Here is a 23,465-nt window from a genome sequence, read left to right on the forward strand (position 1 = left end):
TACGTACATGTTATTTGTAAATGACGGATCATATCCTTCTGGAGAAAAGAACGAAGGGATTTTTAGAATCTATAGTCCGTAATCATAAACATTGATAGAAATTACTTGGATTAAGGTTTTCGGAGGGTATTTTTTTCTGGATTTTCACTTCAAATGAGAAAACTAAATATTCTCTATTAAGTTGCTAGATCTATTGTCTTTTTTAATTATCATTTATTATTTTTTTTGTGGGCGCAATTTATTATTTTAAATATTGTAATTAACTTTTGTTACTGGAGAAAAATACCAATTCATTTGCTCCTGTTTTTAATAGATACCATTCGTCAGCAGTGTGGCATCTTTAAACTATATATAGTGTATACGAGCTTTCGATGTGTTGAATGTGGGATGTAAGCCAAAACATTCCTTTTCTTACGGCTACATACAAATCCCTACATGGTCATCAATAATGATCAATGTAACAGTGAAAATGAACTAAAAAAATAGTCCAATGCCGCAGAGGATTATCTCTGAATTTCTAGTCTATATAATGCTCAATCGACCGAGCGAATACGCATTACCCGGGTTACGTATAATTTGCTAGAGGAATGAATGATTTTGTACGGATGCTGCATCATTTATCCCATTAATGACAGTTAAAGAGCGTACAAGTTATGAACATTAAATACTTAGCAAATTATATAAGCATTTGGCATTCTAAACAAGATATACGAATAATTATCATAGGTGACTTAGGAATTTCGTTAGCAATTCATACTTAGTTAATTTAATTTAACTTTCAGTGTCGAAGCCAATAAAAAATATCATAAAACTAAAACTATATTAAGTGCAATGGGAAAAAACAATCATTTAATCTTATGGATAGTTTTTCATAAATAAGATAAAATTGCAGGGTAAATGAGCTACACGTAAATCTTACGTACAAGTAGCTTCAGTAGGTTGTGTATGCGAATAGATAAACAATCAACAGTTAACCACACTAAATCAACATAGCTCTATGCACAACCCCTAATACACGTAGACAGTTTCAATGTATTTTGTTTTCTTTAAGAAAGAAACCGAAAATAGACCTAACATTTTACATTGTGTTTCCCGGAAAGATAGCAGTTGAGTTTAAGAAAACGAACGATTTCACACAACCAGGTAGTAAGTCTGCAGAATATAAACACCTATAAACGCAGGTAGGTCTATCTACTCGCTGCAAGTTCAGGTGCAGTCTGCAGGTAAGCCACTTTATTGATTTTTGTTGTATATAGCGGCAAATTGTATATACATAATTGACCATTGTATAAACTGAATACACAATATAAATTCGTTCATTGTTTTAAATTCAATCAGATATAGTGTGTCGCAGTTTTTCATTTTGTTTATATGTGTGTGCATTTGGAATAGCTTTAATTATGTCTGTGTCACTTATGTGTATGTTTTGTTTCGTTTCAGGCACATATCCATGTACTAGTCTATACAGGAAGTAATATAACTATACCTGATATGGCGGTCACATGAGGAATGCAGGTACCCAGGTAAGTTTATCTAAATTCATACACACATATATAAGTATACATTGTACAAGTAGACTATAAATTCTAGATAGCCGTGGTTAGTTTATACAGTGTCCTGAAAGTGAGAATTGGACATGTGAATTAAGATACATTCATGGAATGAAAACCGTTAATTGCTTAACTTGGACCCGGATATTTGTTTTTATTTACCAAATAAGGAATGTGCATGGCCCGAATGGCTAACCTCACCCCTCCGGATATGCATCCGTCCGAATGGGAGTAACGTTATATTAACGATATGTATTAACGACATTGTAAACTCTGTATCATGCAACATAAAACTCTTTGCTGATGACTGCCTACTGTACAAAGATATAACATCCATAGATGATTGTCACAAGCTTCAAAATGACTTACTCCAACTCGAGTCATAGGAGGAAAGATGGCAAATGAGATTCAATGCCAAAAACCTCAATCATAAACATCTCCAAGAATAGAAACACACTTAAACATCAATACTCTTTACACAACCAAGTCCTTGACAACTAAGATTCCAGTAAATACATAGGGGTTACCTTCACATCAGATCTTAACTGGAACAATCACATACAAGCAATCACCAACAAAGCAAATAAAACACTAGGTTTCCTGAGACGAAACATGTCCACTTGCACCAGAGAAGTCAAGGCCATAACATACACATCATTAGTAAGACCATCACTTGAGTATGCAGCACCTTGCTGGGACCCCTATCTATCTGAATAAGTCCTTCTGACACAAAGAACATACAGAGAAGGGCTTCTCGATTTGTTTATAATGATCATAGATCAAGAGACCCTGGCTCACTGTAGTGCAACTAGTACGGCAACAATGTTTTGATCCGTTTTCGGTATCGCTTCGATATACGAGTACCGAGCAGGTAGGTTCCAATTTGTAGTTTAAAGACATTGCGCATCAAATTTGTTTTTAGCTTGTGTCTCAACCGTACACTATTGAAATTCAAAACCGTTGCGACACTAGTCTGATATCGAACACAAATTGTTGAACTTCATAAGTATTTTCAATATTATTGTAAACAAATTATGTATCAATGGAAACGGGAAAGTCTAAAGATTTCCAATATTGAATCACACTAAAACTAGATATCTCAATATAAGTCGACAAATCGAAGCTGAACGAAAACTCTAGCCGTATTTTCTGTCATGTGTGATATTCAAATGCATTTTTTGAAATATAAGAAAACCGAAAATAACATCTTTTTTGCCTTGGTTGAAACTTATCTTACTCTTTAGCAATCACTATATACCATGAATACCATGAATCATGGTATCATTCGTAACGCAAGCAAATTAGTGCACAGTACCGTGGTCTTCATGTCGCCGAAGCGATACCGGAAACGGATCAAAACATCGTTGCCGTACTAGTTGCACTACAGTGTGGCTGTGTCACAAACATGATACAATCATTAGAATGGGAGCCCCTAGCCCAATGAAGAAAAATAGCCAGACTGGTAACATTCCATAAGACCATAAATAAAACTGTTGCCATAACTCCATCTCGAGGAAGAACTCGAGGTTACATAAATATAACCAAATTTACACCGACAAAAATGTTTACAAATATTCGTTTTTCCAAGAACCATATCAGACTAGAATTCCCTACCAACTTCAGTAGCAAGCTAACAAACTTTAACTACTTCAGGTCTGCCCTTGCCAATCATTACCACCCATAAAAGAACTAGTTTTTATCTTATAAAAAAGTCATGTAACCAACATTAAATTTCATGCCACCTCCCAGAGTCAAACGCACTCAACCCTTTGAGTCTGACTCTAGATCTGGAAGAAGAACCTTGACCGCACTCACCCACCCTATTCCCGAATTCCGGTCTTTGTTCGTTAGCCTACTACAATTTACACTAACGATGGTTATTTCTGATACTTCTTTCACTACATCAGAGACTATGGCGAATGTTGGTTGTCATAACGAGACCAGTATATTAGATTGTATGATTCTAATTTCAGTGATGTAGCTCTTATTGGTAAAGACGAGAGTCTCGCTACCCCAAGGAGACGCAACATTTGTTTATCACAGTCTCACAAAATATTCTATTCATTTAATAATCAACAGACAGAGAAAATCGTTCATAAATGGTCATAGCCGTTGATAAGACGATCACTATTATAGTGCAACATTGCTGAAATACAATGTATAATATCCCACTCTGTCAAATTTCAATGCTAAAAGCTCATAGTTGTAAATGACTTTTCTATCCGTAATTGCCAGACTGCGAGTATCTGACTCGTGAACGTTTATTTTTTTCATGTTTCAGCTGAAAGTCAACAGAATTGTTACCTACAAAATGGCTGCTCAGTAGGTTTTATTTTCACCAGCTCTTCTCTTTACCACCAGCTTTGCATTTGATGAGGCACAGCTCTGCCAGATAAGAAGCAGTTTTCATTTCGATATCATCATATGGTGATATATTTCAATCGCTTTATTCCTTAGCGTTTTACGCATCGCCCTCCAGTAAATAACTGATTCTTTAAAGTAAAATAAAAACTACCAGCTGTGGAGTAATTATGTGAAATATGCTTTTCTTCTCACACACGCGTCTTAAACGAATGAAACAACCAAAGTTCAGACAGAAACTAGATTCTATGAGCAGAGTGCACTACATGTTTGTAAAAGACAATACCTCAGCCGACAATAGGGAATAGAATAGGCAAATACAAAACCAAACTTTGCACACGGTTATTGTGTATTTTCCATTTTGGTTCAAATCGACACACGGCATGCCCGAAACGAAGGTGGCCATATTATAATATGGCAATTGGAACTTAACATCTGATCAGTTTTTGTCGTATGATAATGAAGGAATCGTTTTTATTGATATTCGGTAGGGTGTGTATATACCGTTATTTAAGACTACCATCTTCGTTTTCGTTGCTTGAATATTTTTACCTTTTCTCAGATACCGCCTTTACTGTGCTATTCAAATGTTGACTCCATTTTGGGTCCAATCGATGATTGATATTCTGTATATGCATATTTTGCCCTCCTGCAAAATTATAGAAATTGCTTTTCCAATCATCATGTGTCATTCCTCTTACAAACTATCTATGTATAATGTGACAAATGTTTAAATATAAGTTGACCTCACTCAAAAATATACATATAAACTCCATGTTTAAAGATGCTCCACCGCCGACAGAGCATAAACGATACTCAGCATTTGAATAATAACATATGTTTCATCGTGTTTATATATGTCTACTGTAAATAACACAAAAAATAACATAAAATAATTTATTTTGCTTTTAGTGCGTGCGCAATCAGTATTTCATCCAATATAGGACATAGTATCAAGGAATTTTTTCGGGATGCAATTAATTATTTTTAATATCTTTTATCTTGAAGTAAAAAAAGACGCGCAAACTTTTCGATGGTGGAAGTAACTTTTGTAACTGAAGAAAACTACTAAATCGTCTGCTCCTTTTTTTGGTAGCGGAGAAACATCATTTGTCAGCGGTGGAGCATCTTTAAACTGGTTGCAATTGTAAAACTCTCCATGCTGTGAAGCTCTGTATGCATATCTAATACTCGGATGGGTATTTACCATAAAATAACATACAGTGAATTGAGTGGCAATCATTGGCCGATCACCTCTTTATTGAAGTGGCCGCATTTATTAAAATTTTCTTTTAAAAACAAACGTAGAAATTCTAATTTAACAATATTCTTTTATTAGACATAAAAACCAGCTTTACATAAAAAATAAATGCATATTACAATTATCTGTCCTTGTGGGTACGTATTTATTATGACGTTATGTGTATGTGTGTCGGAGAAAACGACGTGAATTCCGCTGACAAAAAATGAAGTAACAATCGATACCCACATAATAAAAAATAAATAACATTGTAATATAAAAAAAACCGGAATATAGCCTAAAAGAAGCCGTCGTTGAGATTATTTATAACGGAAGTGTATACATGTCCACTTAAATTACGGATATTACTGAATTGGCCTTCCTCAAGTATATGATGCAAACTATGTTTAGTCAATATTACGATTATGATTGTACATTGTAATATATGTTTTAAATGGGGACTAGTCTAGATGCTGTCAACCGTACATTAGTTACGATAGTTTTTGAAAGAGCTATCAACTTGGATTTTACCTAAGAGATAGCTACAAAGGGAAAAATGCAAATTCTTATCAACCGATTCGTATAACGAAAAAATCAGAAAATAAGGGAATCCAATGGAAGAATATTTCTGTTGTTCTTGAGTGTCGTTCAGGTGGTGCATATAGGGTATTGAGCCTTGCGCAGCATGAAACTAACTATGGAAGTAAGGTTTCCATACTGTAACGTGTTATTGTATAGATGAATAACTTTATAATGTCTATTACAGGATTTCGATATCCGTGGATGGTATGTGATGAAGTTTTGACGTAAAGTCTATTTTGGTCAATGGGAATACTGGAACATGGATTATGACGAGGAGTATAACTTCAGTCAGGGAAGGTATTTTGCAGCTGTTAGTAATACTAATCTAGGGTATATAACAATTCCTTCTGCTAGTTTTGCTGAAAACAAAGAAAATACAATTACATTACATCAGATGGGCTACTATAAAATCTATAATATAAAATCTATATAATATAATATTATATATTTTTGTTGTTGTTTGTTGTTGTTTTTTGTTTGCTTGTTTGTTTGTTTGTTTGTTTAATGTTCCTGATTTCTGGTCATCTGATTTATAATACAGTCAAACCTCGAACCGCATACATGTATATTGTTAGACAGGAGTTTAACAGAAGATTTGTTTTATGGTCGAAAACTGGACTTTTAAATTTTTTAGTTCACTAATAATTGTTATCAATTGTTGTCTATACTTCTTGGTACTATAGAAAGAATTAATGGATTTGGCCTACTCTCTATATAGCGGTAGCTTGTATGGCAATTGTTGTGATGTTTGCCTTATAAACATCTTTTAAACGTGAAACTGACACGAACACTTGGGTTCAGTAGCTGGGTTCAGGAGATTGGTCGAAAAGTCTACCATGAAAGTCACTTTATTAGATAACTATAAATGTATCGTATAATTGTAACTTTTGAATCCTATTTTGATATTGGATTAATGGCTATGATTCAAACGTCTTACGTTCTAAAAAGATATTATTTGATATAGAGGAAGTTTTATACAAAGATAGGTATATGTAATAGGTCACTGTAGCCATGAACAGTCATTCATCGTCATATTTTGAGTTAAAATATGATGCCATTCAACATTTTAACATAATTTAAGGTGAAATTGAGTTGAGGTCAAAACACAGAAATATCCGTTTTCATTACATTTTTCAGGGTGAAATATTACATTTTATGGTAAATATATGTGGTATTTTTAACCAGAGCACACAATATTTACTGTAAAAATATCGTGGTGGCGGGAATACCATTTTTTGAAAACATTAAATCGAAAATATGATATTACATGCATCTGCCCAATATTTTTAAATGTTAGAGGTAAAAATGTTGCGCATTAGATTTTCTTATATAATTTTTCGACAAAATGTGTGCCTTATGTGTGGAACTATAAATTAATTGGGAAAATCGCGACGGATTGAAATGCATGTACTGGTATCATTTGGTCTACAATAGAGACGTAATATGTAATAAATAGAATTTTACCTTTTTCCTCATGAATAACAGTTATATTTTATTACGTGTGGTGGAAACTTTGATATTTTTCACGAGTGCGAATATCAAAGTTTCCACCCCACTCGATGAAATATAAATATTATTCATCAAAAAAAAAAGAAACAAGGACTATCCTCTATATCATTATATCTAGATTAAAGCCCTGTATCTTAACGTATGGTGAAGATATCCACTGCACAATAAATCAGACCCACGTCAGGTCAAGGTAAAAGGTCACTTTGGTCAAATGTTTTACTAGGTTATTCATATACATATGCTTGCTAGCTCATTTTAATGTAAAATTAAATTTGAACATTTCAGCAGAGCAGGACCAATACAGATCCTTAATCTTGATGACGAAGTATCGACAAGCAATAGAGACGATAGGAACGGAAGGGGATCAGGAAAAAGACCACCTAGAGGCAGAGACTCTTCTCAAAGTAGGGACTTTGGAAGAGGAGGTAGAGGAAGAAGAGGAGATACTCGAGGAAGGGGAGATAATCGAGGTCGGGGCGATAGTCGGGGACGTGGAGATACTCGGGGAGGGGGTTATAGGGGACGGGGCGAAACTAGGGGACAAGGTGATTATCGCGGGAGACGGGGCGATCGAGGAAGAGGACACAGCGAACACAGAGGCGCTGGAATGCCGTCTGGAGTGTCGGAACAAGATGGCTTTGACCTTCGGAGATATTCTTCTATGAGCAGTTTAGATTCTGGACCAAGTCAGCATGAAGGACATGACAATGGTAATCATTTATATAATAATGAACCACGACAGAGGAGAAGTGCTTCACGTACCAGAACTGATAGAATATTCGGATACAGGAAGTTAGATGAGCTGTCTAAAAAGGCCAATGTCGATAATGTTCTAATGGAAATATTATCGGAGAGTGGTGGATTTCAAACACTATTGAAGAATACCAATATGCCTATCGACTGGAGTAGATTGCTAATAACCGTACTGGGCAAAGCTTGTTCCTCCATGAAAAGCCACAACAAATTACAATTGGTTGGCCTTCTTGTACAAGAGAATGTCATGTTGCTTCAAGTTACCTCATTTCTTGGTAAAGTTCAGTCCAGAATTGTGCACCTTTCTTCTGACCAACTTCTGAACCTTATTCAAGATATTTGTAAGATAATGAAGGAGTTGATGCAACGTATGCCACAAGAAGTACACTCAATTACCAGTGCGTTAGTGATGATTACTGCAATTTGTCAAGATACTTCATTTAGTTTACAACATAATGAGGATACTCTAAGGTTGATAAACGAGATATCTTTGACCAAAGATACTATCATCAAAGACTTGGACAATCAAATGAGGGAAAGAAACATGCAACCTGGCGGTAGACGGAAACATCGTGATATGGAATCGCTTCCACCACCTGACAACTTCAAAGACCTACCTATTTTGCCTAACCTAAGAGACTTGCAGTTCAACGAGAAACCATTCCTGAGAAGAAACAAGGTGGATGGCTGCTATGATGACTTGCATCACTACCTGGACGTACAATTCCGTTTACTACGAGAGGATTACATTCAGCCTCTGCGTAATGGAATAACCGAATATCGGAGGGGCAAAAAAGATGGTAAACAAAAATATCAAGACATACGTCTGTATCACAAGGTCAATATTGTGAGACCTATCTGTTCTAACAACGGAATTCTACATGTCATACAGTTTGATGTATCCAAAATGAAGAATATGCGATGGGAATCCTCACGTCGGCTTCTTCACGGATCTCTGGTTTGTTTATCCCAGAATGACTTTGAGACGATTTTCTTTGCCACTGTAACAAATCGTGATGTCAAATTACTTTCACAAGGATTAATTGAAGTCCAATTCAAAAACAACTTTCAACAAGTATTTGAGATCAAACCAAGTGAGGAATTCATTATGGCGGAAACAACTGCTTACTTTGAGGCTTACCGGCATATCCTGAGAGGTCTCCAGGAGATCGAAGATGGCTTACCGATGCAGAGATATATTGTTGAATGCAAGCAAGCTTTAAAACCTCCAAAATACTTACAAAATGATATTCATTATTATGACTTCAGTCCTCTTCTTCATCAAAACGAATCTTCTGAAGAGTGTTTTCCCGTTATAAATACAAGACAATGGCCGAGAGCGGAACAACTGCAGCTAGACACATCACAATATCGTGCATTGCAGATGGCTTTGACGAAGGAGATGGCACTCATTCAAGGTCCACCGGGGACAGGAAAAACGTTTGTAGGATTGAAAATCATGCAGCTGCTGCTACATAACGCCGATGTCTGGAGAAGGTCCAATGACACAGACACCGACGGAGAACCGAATGATTCCATACTGGTTGTATGTTACACAAATCATGCACTTGATCAGTTTCTGGAAGGCGTATCTGAATTTTGTGATAGTATTGTTCGCATTGGCGGGCGTTGCAGCAACCCAACTCTTGAACCATTTATGCTGAGCAATCTTCGAAAAGAAGCTAGGATAAATAGACAGATACCTAAACTTATCTGGGAGAGAAAAGCTGACTGCAAGAAAAAAATGAACCTCTTGAAAGATGAAATTGAAAATGTCAGCGCCAAGCTTGATGCCTCCCGGTTGGGACTAATGCACGAGAAATCACTAGAACTCTTCATAGGGTCAGACCATTATAAGGAGCTGAATCGAGGCTGTCCGAAAGGCACAGATTTCTCCGCTATATTTCACTGGCTCTCATCTGAGCTGCATGCAATCAATCGTTACTCAAGAGACAGCAGCGCATTAAAAACAACTGTTGATGAGTACTCAGCATATTCAAAATGGCTTGACTATGTCATTAATGGTCCATCCTTTGACCTTGATACGGCGGATATGTTAGAGGGAAATTTATGGAATAAGAAGCTTGTTGAACGTTTGTGTGTATACAAACAGTGGGTTAGCTCATACATTGCATACAAACAGAAATGCATTGATGATGTAACGGAGGAAATCCAAGCACTTGTAGAGGGGAACAACAAGTCGGACAATAAGAGGCTAAAACACCAGCAGGCGCAACTTGAAAGTCTTCGAAAAGACGCCCAAAATGCCGAGACATATGTAATGACAGAGAAAAACTTAAAAGATGGACTCAGATTGGAGCTGCGCCAGCATCTTGATCGCCTAATCAAAACAAAACCAAACGCGTCTCTCCGTTGTTCTGTTGTGGAGCACTGGTTGCATTTAGACAAAACTTTTGATCCAGATGGATTATTCACCGAAGCACTGGAAGCAATAGCATTAGTGTCCGAGACCATAGATACACTTGAAGAAGCAGAGGCGGCAGAACTAGAACGTACAATTGTAGATAAAGATGATGAAGATGATAATCAGCGGTCAAGAACCCATGAAGTCTTGCTGTCTAAGGCAATGTCCGACTTGTCTTATTCCTTTATCGGAGACGCGAATGGGACTGTTACATCAAAGACAGATATGGATTGGCAGTTGGTGACTTCTTTAAAGAAAACTAAAGAAGATATGCGAAAAATGCTAGACCAGAGCCAGACGATGTCAGAAAAGGAAGAAGCAATGCAGCCTGTTGATGTATGGACTTTGTCTGTGGAGGCTAGGTTTTCTCTATACAAACTTTGGCTTTCAAGGTATCAGGATTCTCTCAGTTCCTCGATTCAAGATATTGTACAACAATATTCAGATATCTGTGACGTTTATCAGGAGGTGATGGATTCCGAAGATGTGGATATCATCTCAGGGTCGCGGGTTATTGCAATGACAACGACGGGGGCTGCGAAATATAGAAACATCTTGAGGTCTGTCAACCCAAAAATCATAGTAGTCGAAGAAGCTGCAGAAGTTTTGGAATCTCACATTGTATCTACTATCAATTCGAACTGCCAACATCTTATCCTTATTGGCGACCACAAGCAACTCAGACCTACCCCTACAGTCTATCAGCTAGCTATTCAGTATAATTTGGAGATATCATTATTTGAAAGAATGATTAAGAACCAGATGAACTATGTCACATTGGAACTGCAGCACCGCATGCGACCAGAGATTTCAAATCATATGCGACTCATCTATCCAGATTTACGAGATCATCCCTCTGTTCATGGAATGAAAAATGTACTCGGAATCGCTAGAAACATGTACTTTATCGATCATAGTTTTACAGAGACGTTCCACAGCGAAACAAAGAGTCGCTCGAATACTCACGAAGCGGAATTTATTGTTGCGCTGTGCAAATATCTGCTCCAGCAAGGATATTTACCAACACAAGTGACAGTTTTGACCACATACACTGGTCAAGTATTCGCACTGAAGAAACTCATGCCTAAGAAAGAATTTGAAGGCGTTCGAGTGACAGCGGTCGACAACTACCAGGGTGAAGAGAATGATATCATTTTGCTTTCTTTGGTTAGGAGCAACAACGACGACAGTGTTGGATTTTTGAAAACAGACAACCGAGTATGTGTTGCCCTATCAAGAGCAAAAATGGGGTTTTATGTGATCGGGAATTTCACTCTTCTGTGTTCACAAAGTATCCTCTGGACAAATATTGTTGCATCTCTCAAGGACAATGAAGCCTTCGGTTCATATCTGATGCTGAGATGCCAAAATCATCCAGAGAAAACTATCAAGGCCTCATTGAAGAGTGACTTCAGCAAGGCTCCAAACGGTGGCTGCTCAACACCGTGTAATACCCGTCTCCCGTGTGGCCATGTTTGTGAACAATTTTGCCATATAACTGACAGCGATCATAAACTATACCGGTGTTTGAAACAATGTACATTGACAGTTTGCAATAACGGACATGTTTGTACAAGGAAATGCTGGCAAGAATGCGGAAAATGTATTAAGCAAGTCAACAAGACTATACCATATTGCGGACACAGCCAGTTAGGTCCATGTCACCAGGATCCTCACACCTTGAAATGCCAATCCAAATGCAAAGGAATACTACCTTGTGGACACAAATGCGACAAAATCTGTGGAAACTGTAAAGAAACCAACACGCATCAGCTTCAATGCCCAGAGCTTATTCAGCGCAAGTTGATCTGTGGGCACACAATTGAGTGTAAATGTTTCCAGAGGAACATTGATATCTCCTGTACAGAGAAATGCACTACCGAACTGAATTGTGGCCATCCCTGTTCAGGAACATGTGGAGGCTGTTTCCAAGGTCATTTGCATATGCCTTGCTTTGAGAGGTGCAATAAGATGTTGATATGTGGTCATAAATGCGGTCAAAAGTGTGGTGAACCATGTCCTCCATGTGAAAAGAAATGTAGTCTTCGCTGTGAACACAGTCAATGTTCGCTTAAATGTGGTCAGCCATGTCGCAACTGTGCAGAGCATTGCAAGTGGGAATGTGAGCATCAACGTTGCACTAAACTTTGTTATGAAGTCTGTGATAGGTTACCATGCGACATGCCGTGTCCAAAAACACTTGAGTGTGGACACACATGCTCTGGTCTTTGTGATGAGATTTGTCCACAAATCTGCTTTTACTGCAATAGGACAAAAGCGAAGAAAATTTTCAAAGATGCAACTCCGGCCACTAGATACATTGTGTTAGAGGATTGTATGCACACATTTGAAAAAGAGACTTTGGATATCTGGATGAACGCTGATGTGCTAAGCTCTGAAACATTTAGTAACTTAGAAATGAAGAAATGCCCAACCTGCAGTAAGCCTATCAACAAAAGCAAAAGATATGGCAATATAATCAAGCAAACACGAGTTCTCGTCAACGAGGTAAAACAGCAGCTTATTGGCAGTAAAAGGAAAATTCTTACCCACTGTCAACAAACGAAAGATTCTTTGCTCAAGCTCAAACCAGTAGATACAGAAAGCTTTGATATACTGATGCGTAAACTTGAACCTGTAGCACAAGTGACGATGGCATCTCTTGAAGTGATTAACATGCAAATTAAATTACTACAGAGTATTAACGACAAAGTACAAACACTAGAAAAGATCAATGTCACACAATTCCAAAGAATGGGTATGCTGATCAAAGTATCACTTCTCTCCTTAAAGAAATGGGTAACGGAGACAAAGTACAAACCTAACAAAACGGAAATAAGGTGCAGAGCTCGCCAGACTTTTACCCCACAAGAACTGGCGGATGTTAGGGAAGAGATGCTGAGATTAGCATACGTCGCTGAGGTGATCCGCTGCGCAGAGCAGAGCCATTTGTCGGGAATCTCAAGTTTGACTACGCAGTATGTCGAAATTCATGATATCTTGACAGATGGACGACGTATGACACAAACTATGGATGAGAGGCTCGTCAAAATTTTTAAAAGTTTGGCAGACAGAAATCCTTCATGCCTACCAATATCCGAACAAAGATGCATACCAAAGACTATGAAAGATTTTGCTCAAAAAGGACGATGGCTGAAATGTAATAAAGGTGAGTAAACCAGAATGTTACTTAAAGATCCGTAGAAATGAAAATTATTTTTTTATTATCCTCTTATCTCCCTAAGTAGCAGCCTCAACAAAAATGATCGCACGATACTATCCTTTGACCAAAGCAATTCATTGATTAAATCTTTTCCCTTTGGTGAGAATTGCTATAAGGAAACACGTTGGTGTCGAAGTAAAACGAAGGTAAAACGAAAATGTGTTAGATTATCATTATTTTGTTGTTTTATATGCTAAACCTTTACGAATATACGAAATGAAGACTGAAAAATCATTTACTGTATAGTCGCGAGGGTAACAGTTCGCGATTTACTGTTGGGAACGTATTTGTTAGAGTTTCTTTTCGTGAATTAGATTTGTAATCTTTTAAAGCGTCAGTCTTACGATAGGCTAAAAACGTGAAACCATGTTTTGATAAATTTGGTGTGGAATTTAATTTTACGACTTTGGATAGATCCGCGAAATTAAAACATCTACGAATATTAGCAACTACATGTATACAGTAGCTTATATATAAATAACTGAAGCGTTACAATCTAAGTTCACATTTTTTTAATTATTGTGTATATTTGCATAACATTATTTTTCTTTTTGCGATTCAATATTTGCATCGATGGGTTTTTTATCGTAATGTTCTGTATTCATATTTTTGTAGCTAATCATTTGCTTACCGGAGAAATGGCGTTAGGAACAGAATGCCCGCGGTGTATGAAAGCAGAGGCAGCCAGAAAAAGCAAGACTACAGAACAAGTCCCGTCTAAAACATTGCAACAGGGTCCGTCTCAATCGAGAAACTCCCTACAGGTGGCTGAAAAAATAATTGAACAACGAAAGCTTGATTCAGACATTACTTCGTCCCAACAATATAAACTCACATCTTTCTCATCCTTAGATACAAATGAGATTGCATGCCTTACGGATCACAAGAGCAAGTATAGTTTGAATTCAAATAGTGATGCGGTACAGCAAACAAAAGCGAGAGAATCCAGTGTTTACTTGGAAAATGTCCCATCAATCACGACATCTGGAGAAGGAAAGGAATACACTGAACCTCCTGTCCCGGCACCCAGAAGAAGCAAATTCAAACTACCCAAATCTAATGACGAAATGGACTATAGAACAAATTCATCGACGCAGACAAGAAGCGCACTTGCAGATGGTATAGGGACGAAATCGGGTAAGTTAATAACAGATCAAATCAGGAAAAACAAGAACACTATTGACTGTACTCAACATGACATTCTGAAATGTAGTAATATCTTCTTTCTTTTTAATATCAGAATCATGAATTACTTTCTATATCTCATACTTATAGAATGAATAGGTTTTTGTAACTACATTGTACATGGTGCAAAGCATTGCTGTTTTCAAACAACACTAGCATTTTTCTATTGAAATAGGTATTTAAAGTAGCCGTATATTGATAAAGAAAATGCTATTGATCTAAAAATTAATCTTGTAAACACAGTCATTATTAAACCTTTGATCCTTATTACGTCGTGCACATCTTCCTTTGACAGACGCGCCATCGAGAATATCGTACAGCAGAGAGTATCTTATGGAGTTAAGATCCTCACCTCTATCGCAAGTACCCTTACCCTGCCTACAGAACTCGGACCTTACTATAGTCAATACATATCAAGACAAGACAGAGCAAAAAGGTATAATGTATTCCGTATTGTTTATTTTATATGTATACATGGTATGTATTTGTTCGCAAAAACATATACAAAGGAGCAAAGTATGAAAGAGTAAAGAATATCCCTCAGATACTCCGGGGAATCTGGGTAAAGGATTTTAAAATTTTGAGAGGTTTCTATATTGGCAGTCTTGAAAAAGCTTTTAAAGTTAAAATGACTGCATTGGCATTGCCACCAACATCACATATACCTGTGTATTGGCATACATATCTGAAGTTAAAGTTAAAACAATTTTACGGAGTGTGTGGCATTAATAAAAAAATATTTGAGGAGTATTGTACCATGTGTATTACATGCGCTATTAACACATTGTATTTCTCAATTAACTGATATTTTCATTCGTTAAAGTCTATCAGGAGGCAAAGCTTTTACATTCCAAATTATTACAAAACCATAATTGGGTTTTAACGCACATCTTGAATGTGTTCATGATATTTGAGATGGATCAGAAATAATTCTTCTACATATTTAACATTAAATTAGGAGAACCAGTGTCAACCGAAGATGTTCAAGAAACAAGCTGGATGTCGTCTGTTTCATCAGAAATGGTAGCAAGACGACAGAACATACACAATACCGCCGAGTTACAATGGACTGAACCCAAAGCTGTGGCTCCGGAAGCTGTAATGTCATCAAAGGGAAGCATTGAGTATACTAAAACCTTCTTTACTTCTCAGACGAAAGCAAACCAAGGTAGGTCGTCATTCGATGCTGGGGTTTTTATGTGATCCTCTACTTGTTCTCTTTTCGAAAAAAAACACTATCAAAAAACATTAGAATAGATGCATGAATTTGTCTGTTCTTGTTTTCCTATACAGTAGACTTAACACTAGAAGATGCTACGGAAGAAGGGATGGGAGAGATAAATGAACGGTTTAGCCCATCCAGGCTTAAATGGACAGAGGCTAAGCCTCTTGCGCCTCAATCTTCAAAATTACCTCGACAGATAGCTTCAGAGTTTACGAAAAAGTATTACACTCCCCAAGTGGATACTGAAACTGGTAGGTCTTTGGGTGATGCTCCACCGCCGACATAACATAAACGATAGCCATCATTTGAACAATAATTGGTGTTTAATAATGTATATTTATGTGTGCAATTAACACAAAAATACATATAAGATAATTTGTATTGCTTTTGGTGCTTGCGAAATCAGTACTGTTATTGGATTGATTTCGGGACGCAATTATTTTTAATATTTTATATCAAAATAAGAAGCTCATACTTTTCAATTGTGGTAATGGTGTGAAGTAAGTAATTTTTATCTTACTTAAATATCAATGCATGTTTAATCAGCAATTACGGAAAATCTCTTGCTGTAAAGAAGGGATTTTATAACCAACTTCACATAATAGTAAATAAGATTTTATGAAGATGTTAGCTTTCTTCCTTTCCTCCCTACATGCTCATTAACATTAGAAGGGTCTATGGAAGGACAGTTAGGGGTCACCAAACATGTACACGACCAACACCAAGCTAGGATAAGGAGTGGACAATATGATTCAGTCAGATTACAATGGACATCCCCTAAGCCTATTTTATCGTCACCAGGAGAAGGCAATGGAGAAATGAAAGATTCTGAAGAGTGTAAGTGAAATCAAGGATATGAAATAATTTCCTTTTTAACAGATACCAGATGTTTTCACGGATGCAAAGCATGAGAATTGTGGTTTACTTGATTAGTTCACTTGCAATTAAGAGCCGCGGTCATAATAGGACACTTGATCTATGTGACCTACAGCTAGAGATTAGGGCATATGGTGGAATATTATAACTTTTTGGACCCCGTGGTCATGTTTACATAATTTCAGAATTCTCAGAAAGTACAGAATGGATCTTCATCAAATTCTATGCAAAGTTTACATACTGAAGCTTTTTAGATAATAGAATGAAATATTCAAATATAGTTCAGACATTTTTTATTTCTATTTACCTTCTTTTTAGAAAATCCATTGATTCATGATCAATGTAGAATAATGAATTATTTTTTCCTTCTGTTTGTTTACTAAGCGTTTGACATTTCATTCAGCAGATAAGTTGGAGAATGCTTTATCCGACGAATTGGAGACCCTAATGAAAACTTCAAAGAGAGAGGACATTAGTAGAGAAACGAGAAAACCAGCGGGAAGGCAATGGACTGATCCAAAACCCGTACAGAAAGACGAGGAAATCACTACAGTACTGGAGAGGGAAGCTACAAAAACGTACTTAGCTGCTCAATCCGACAATAAACAATGTAAGTAAAACATATACAGCTACCATGTGTTACGTCATCCTCGATATTCTAGGAGTTATTATCACTAACGTTATATGTACCTCTCGGATACAGAGTGTTCAGTTAGTTTTGCTCCTTAAACATTCATTTTCAATTGTTTGTCATGCTCTTTGATATTGTTTTGACTTTGTTGATTAGACTACTTAGAATGGCTGAACATGCTAAATATCTGACAGCTGCAAATCCATAGACTGATAATGATTATCACTGTAGAAATACAAAACGATATGCATATAGGGAGATGAATACTTAAACCTATTGTCAGCCCAAATCGTAACCAGATTGGTGTTTGTCGGTCAAGTACAATAAACTCAGTGAAGAAATTGCTAACTTATAATAACTAAACCTTTTCGTCCTTCTTTTTTTAGTGTCAGAATATTCCGTTGATCCGTTGCCAAGGCAATCCGACATTTTGTTCCAGTGTATAGAACCAGGATGTTCCGATATAGAAACGCCTGGCTGCTCCGGGAGATGTAAGAGACATTATGTCAATCGCGAACTATCTTTGCTGACAAAGATAAAAAATTTCATTGCGAAATAACTTTCGGTGAATTGAGAACAGCTATATTTTACAGGGATATTTCTCAAATCAACTTTTAACACAGACTCTACAGAAGAACTAAAATATAGTGAATCATCAGTGTTCATCCATCTTTTGAGTTCACAAAAATAAGCGAATGCTGAAGAACGATGAAGCTTAAATATACAACTGTATGCAGTATTTACACAACATAGTACAAATGTATATTTTATTATCATATTATCGTTGTCATAATATTTTCATGATCAACATTTTCTCTGATTTGTTCAGAATTTTGAAACTATAAGAATAAATGTTTTAAACAATAGTAAGCTATATATATCATAAGATATTATCATCATCGTTTTTGATGTAGTTTGCATGTTAAGATATAAATAATGTTACCTTTAGTCAGCTGTGTATTTGATACAAATAAGCATTGTAAATATTTTCATGCTTATTGCCTTCAAGAAAAAATGGTAAATGAACACCTAGAAATTTACAAAAACACAACATACTGTGATCAGACTAACTTTCGCGTGCAGTAGAATTGGACGTATACGTATTTCGTGGTCAATAAAATAAATTGCTGCAATAAAACCAAACCTAAAAGTACAATAGAATTTTACTAAAAACTTGTAAGATTATTACGCGTGAAATCGCGAGATCAAGTCACCGTGAAATTCAACTGGTTTACAGTATAATAAACTGGTTTAAAGTATAATAAGCTGATCAGTGATGTCACGAAATTCCGGATTCATGATGTCAGATGTAAATATGCCAGAGTAAATAATATTCTTTATATGTAAAATAAAATGACATTATTTATTGTTGATGATACTGTTTACGTGTCAATATTTTATAGTATTTTGCTGATGTTATTTTCATCTTGCTTGACTTAAATACCTATCACAGATGGGTTTTATTGTTATTATATTTAAATACTTTATTGTAATCGAGGAATGTTTCGCAAGAGAGGATTTCAGTTTTTGGTACTGATGTTCCTCACACATATTGCTTTAAGATATGTTGTGTAAATACATTTATGTCACCGCAGCTAATTTTAAGCAAATTTTTAAATGTGGATCGGCCACAGAAAAAGAATACCCCAAAAGAATTGTGATGTTTACAATAATTAGAAATGAGAATATCCTTTCACTGAAAACATCCCTTTTCATTTGGAACTGTATGCTTTAAATTAGCATACCAATATTAGCCAACAAAGACACCTACTGACATAAGTGATAACACAGGTGAAAGTAATATCATGGAGGATTTTGGTATTTACATTTATAAACTACTATAATCCTCGCATGTTTTGCTAACGTTTTAAGAAATAACATTGTCATACTTGCTGTATATAGTGTAAATATGTACATATTAAGCAAATGTCAATTTTATTACTCAATACAATGTACTTTCACTTTTAGAAATATGAATTATCACGTTTTAGTCATCCTCGATACTCCAGGGGTTCCGATCACTTACGGTCTCTACACCCCTGGACTATCTCATAGTAAAACTGGAGGCAACAGAACAGAACAGGTAATTTAGTCATTTGATGTACATCAAAAGGGACGTATAACGGTACACTGTGGTTGACTACGTGGCTTTGATGTTAGGCGTCGCTCTCTGTGTAGTCTTCAGAGGAAATCTTTGCTAGCCTGTAATTGGTCAAATGTTTTCCACTGAACTTCCTTCAATTTCACTATGTGATGGTCCAGGGGTGAAGAGATCGTAAGTGAACGGAACCCCTGGAATATCGAGGTTGCGTTTTAGTTGACGTCATGTTTATTATACTGTGATAAATTTGTCGTTTTAACAATTTGAATCATAACTTGGTCATACTTTGTTTAAGTCAGTCAATGTTTTTTCACATAATCCGCTTGATTTCAAGTGACTTCGACCATGAAAACTCTGGTCACTAGTGTAATATAACATGGAGGGCTTTTCATTGGTCGGATATTCATTTTGTCGTCATGATTTGACTCGAAGACCTCGTGACAAAATAGCGGCCTCCGATTTTTCAAAATCTAGATTGTTGTAAATATTTGATATTAAGTATCTTATTTGTGTTTATTTCATGAGATTTTAGAAAATCGTCTTGGAGTTTTAATTTTCGTTACTAAACTAAAAGCTTGCAAAAAAAAAGAAAAAAAAACAAAAAACAAAAAACAAAAAAACAAAACTTCTTAGACTCGTTTAAAAAATACCATATGAGCACTCATTTAAGATCCTTCATGAAGTATTTGAGTATTTTAATGTAATGATATGTTAGGATTGAAGAGAGCCGACGGATTGATTTTTAACGATTTAAGGCTCATTTACAGACATCAAATGTTTTTGTCGTTTTCAAAGATGAAAAGTTTAACTTCTTTGCCATATCATCGCCAATGACGTTACTTCAAGATTTCAAGATGGAATGACAAAATAGTTGTCTTACGTTTGATTTTATTTTGCGAAAAGATATAAATTTATTAATACGTACGTCAATGAAATTTGTGAAAAAAGTTACAGGTCTTTCTAGACCTTATCTTTATTACGAATTATTTAGAATCATATTTAGCGTTGGATCAGCCTTATTTCATTGAAAAAACAATACAATACATTGTTTGTTCATTTATTGATCCGTTTACAAGATGGCCGACAAGCCCATCTTGGATTTTTATAGATGAAGATTGTTATCACTATTTCTCAGAAAGCACTGAAGGGATCTGTCTCACATTTCATATGAAGGATCCTCATAGGTCCTAGTTGTGTTTATTGTATTTTTGGACTCAAAGCTGATATATTGGTTCAACTTTGACCCTGGTGATGTAAATTGCAGTTTTGAAGCAATCGGAGATCAAGATGGCCAAAAGGTAGTCATCTTTGATTTTGATAGTTAAAGATTGTAACCACTATTTCTGAAAAAGTTCAGAAGATCTCTCTTTGAAATTTCATGCGTAGGTTTACCATTGTTCCTATAGATGAAAAGGAAACAACCTGACTGAAAAGCAGCCATCTTAGATTTTGTCACTTTCTCATAAAACTTTGAATTAAAGAAGAGAAAAGCTAAAGAAAATCCTTCTTTCCCTTATCAGACATAGATGATTCTTGGTGGACGCCAAGATCCCTCTGAGATCTCGTGTTTATGTAAAGAAATTGTTATATTGTGTATGTAAATGATTACTTCGTCAGACATAAATTAGCTTATCTAATGAATTTACGAGTAAAATCGGAATTGATAGTTAAACCATTGATGAGAAATAGTACTTATTGTCACATAAACTTAATGTACACTTACAAATGCATTATCGATTTTGAAATGTAGCCATGAAGAAAAAAAAAACATGTTTAACAAGATGGCAAGTTTCAATACAGATAACTGTACATTTTACTGTATATGTTCGACTACATGTGTGAAGAGTCTTTCACTCAATATGCAATCGAATGAAAATAAAGTCCATTATTATTAGTATTATTACTATTCCGTCTTTGAATATTATAGAGTTAGCTCCCTTGCGGGAAGTTATCGATTGTAATGTCATTATTTTGTGAGCGCAATTCACGTTTTTTTCTCCAAAAAGTATGACGTTACGCTCGATAACAAATGACGTCACAATACCCGCAAGGTCAGATAACTCTGTAAAATGCAAATACAGAATACGTGCCTATTTTAGCACTTTTTAAGCCAGACTTTTTGCCCTTAATTATTATTGCATTAATAGCTAGTATCATCCGTTTAATTTTAGCATAGAAATTACCATGATAGTGCGAAGTTATCACTGCGCTAGCCAATTCAATATCAAGTTTGTGTTAGAAATGTGATGGAGCCAAATTAAGTGCTTTTTTATTATACAAGATGTCAATCTATTACGATACCATTTTACCGTAAGAAAGCATTACATAATAAAATAGTTTAGTTATGTAAATACAAAGCATGATAAAATGGTTTATCCATACCTATATCATACGATATCCAATAAAACATCATCCGCATCATCGTGATATGGTACCAGTAAAATCTTACATCATGCATGTTTATACATTGCATAGAGACAAATCGTATTTATAAACGATCTTTTCCATTTATTTTAGAATTTCATAGATATGCTTTCATTCGCACATATTTTGGCACAATATGTAAGCATGTAACAATTTAAGGGAAGTAGACTCCATTTCCAACCTATTTATGTCTATACATTCTATGAATCTATGTTTGTAATGCTGGTCCTCATGACAATGACAAATATTGTATTCATTAATGATGGTTTATGTTCAGGATACGTAGAAAGATTATCTGTGTTGTAATGATTTTCTTCATCCTCTTTGAGGATACTTTTACCAAAATCTCACTAATGGAGTCTTATTTCAGGCGTTTTACAAAGTTTTGGTAAGATCTAAACTTTGGATATTTCCCTGTATACTGGATATTATACAAATGTTATTTTTCATGATAAATGCCAGTCCATATAAAACAATCTGTTAGTATTAGATGTATCATTTATTTCAAACATATTCTTATTTTGGTAATTTATGAAAACGTTAAATGCATTGCATAAAGTAAAGAAATGTTCAAAATAATTATAAAAAAATCTGTGTAAAAAATCTTGTAACTTTAATAGGATTTTTCTTCCATTTATTAAGTTTGCTTGACTTCATTATATTTGTTTTATTTTGTCTGTTTCATTTTCATTGTTGTTTTTTTAAGTTTTAATCAATCAACAACGAGCTAATCCCAAGCATTTTTACGAAGATTACGAGAATATTGGTGTGTATACAGGTACGAAGCCCTGATTTCAGATATTCAATAAATCAATAAATTAAGTTTTTTTGGATGCCGTTGTTTTCCCATTTGATTGCAAAAATAATAATTTGTTATCTTTTAACATTCTAATAATTTCAGCCATTTTATAATCAATAAATTCATTTTTTTTTTCATTGAACGTAACACTACTCAGTTATTATCAATAAATATTTTAATAATTTCAGCAATTTAATACCAGGTAAATCAATAAATAAAATTGCTTTTGGATGCTGGTTTTTTGTTGTTGTTTTTTTTTTTAATGGAAAACTAATCAGCTATATACTTTAAACATTTAAATTGCCTTTGGTTGTTTTTTTTCATTTGAATGCAAAACTAATCAGTTATTATCGATAAATATGTTAATAATTTCAGATATCTAATAAATCAACGTTATCATAATATTGACTCTGTTGTATTTCAACGACATCAAATGTGATTGAGGAAAGCAGTTCAAGTCAATTTATAATTGGACAAGTCCGCAAAAAGTTTTAAATATTAAAAAAAAAATGTTATGAGTTTATGCTTTTTGTTTTGTAGGCAGTGCAGAATATTTGGTTGTCGTTGTCTAGTACTTTGTA

General features: G+C 35.4%; 1 protein-coding gene across 8 annotated transcripts; it reads left to right on the top strand.

Annotated features, from left to right (window-relative positions):
- The first annotated feature begins 977 nt into the window (after positions 1-977).
- On the top strand, positions 978-23,120 carry LOC138323140 (NFX1-type zinc finger-containing protein 1-like). 8 transcript variants are annotated; one of them, XM_069267536.1, is made up of 12 exons: positions 983-1,223; positions 1,441-1,523; positions 3,832-3,872; positions 5,918-6,030; positions 7,531-13,589; positions 14,259-14,780; positions 15,124-15,264; positions 15,787-15,996; positions 16,122-16,304; positions 16,723-16,890; positions 17,333-17,539; positions 17,947-23,120. In XM_069267536.1, the coding sequence occupies exons 4-12, from the start codon at positions 5,993-5,995 to the stop codon at positions 18,117-18,119; spliced, it is 7,701 nt and encodes a 2,566-aa protein (XP_069123637.1). In that variant the 5' UTR covers positions 983-1,223; positions 1,441-1,523; positions 3,832-3,872; positions 5,918-5,992; the 3' UTR covers positions 18,120-23,120. The 8 variants fall into 8 exon arrangements, with proteins under 8 accessions (XP_069123636.1, XP_069123637.1, XP_069123635.1 ...); XM_069267530.1 differs by having other exon boundaries at positions 986-1,223; positions 7,528-13,589; XM_069267531.1 differs by having other exon boundaries at positions 1,083-1,181; positions 7,528-13,589.
- Positions 23,121-23,465: the final 345 nt, after the last annotated feature.

Source organism: Argopecten irradians, chromosome 5 (genome assembly GCF_041381155.1).
Source record: "Argopecten irradians isolate NY chromosome 5, Ai_NY, whole genome shotgun sequence".
Taxonomy (NCBI): domain Eukaryota; kingdom Metazoa; phylum Mollusca; class Bivalvia; order Pectinida; family Pectinidae; genus Argopecten; species Argopecten irradians.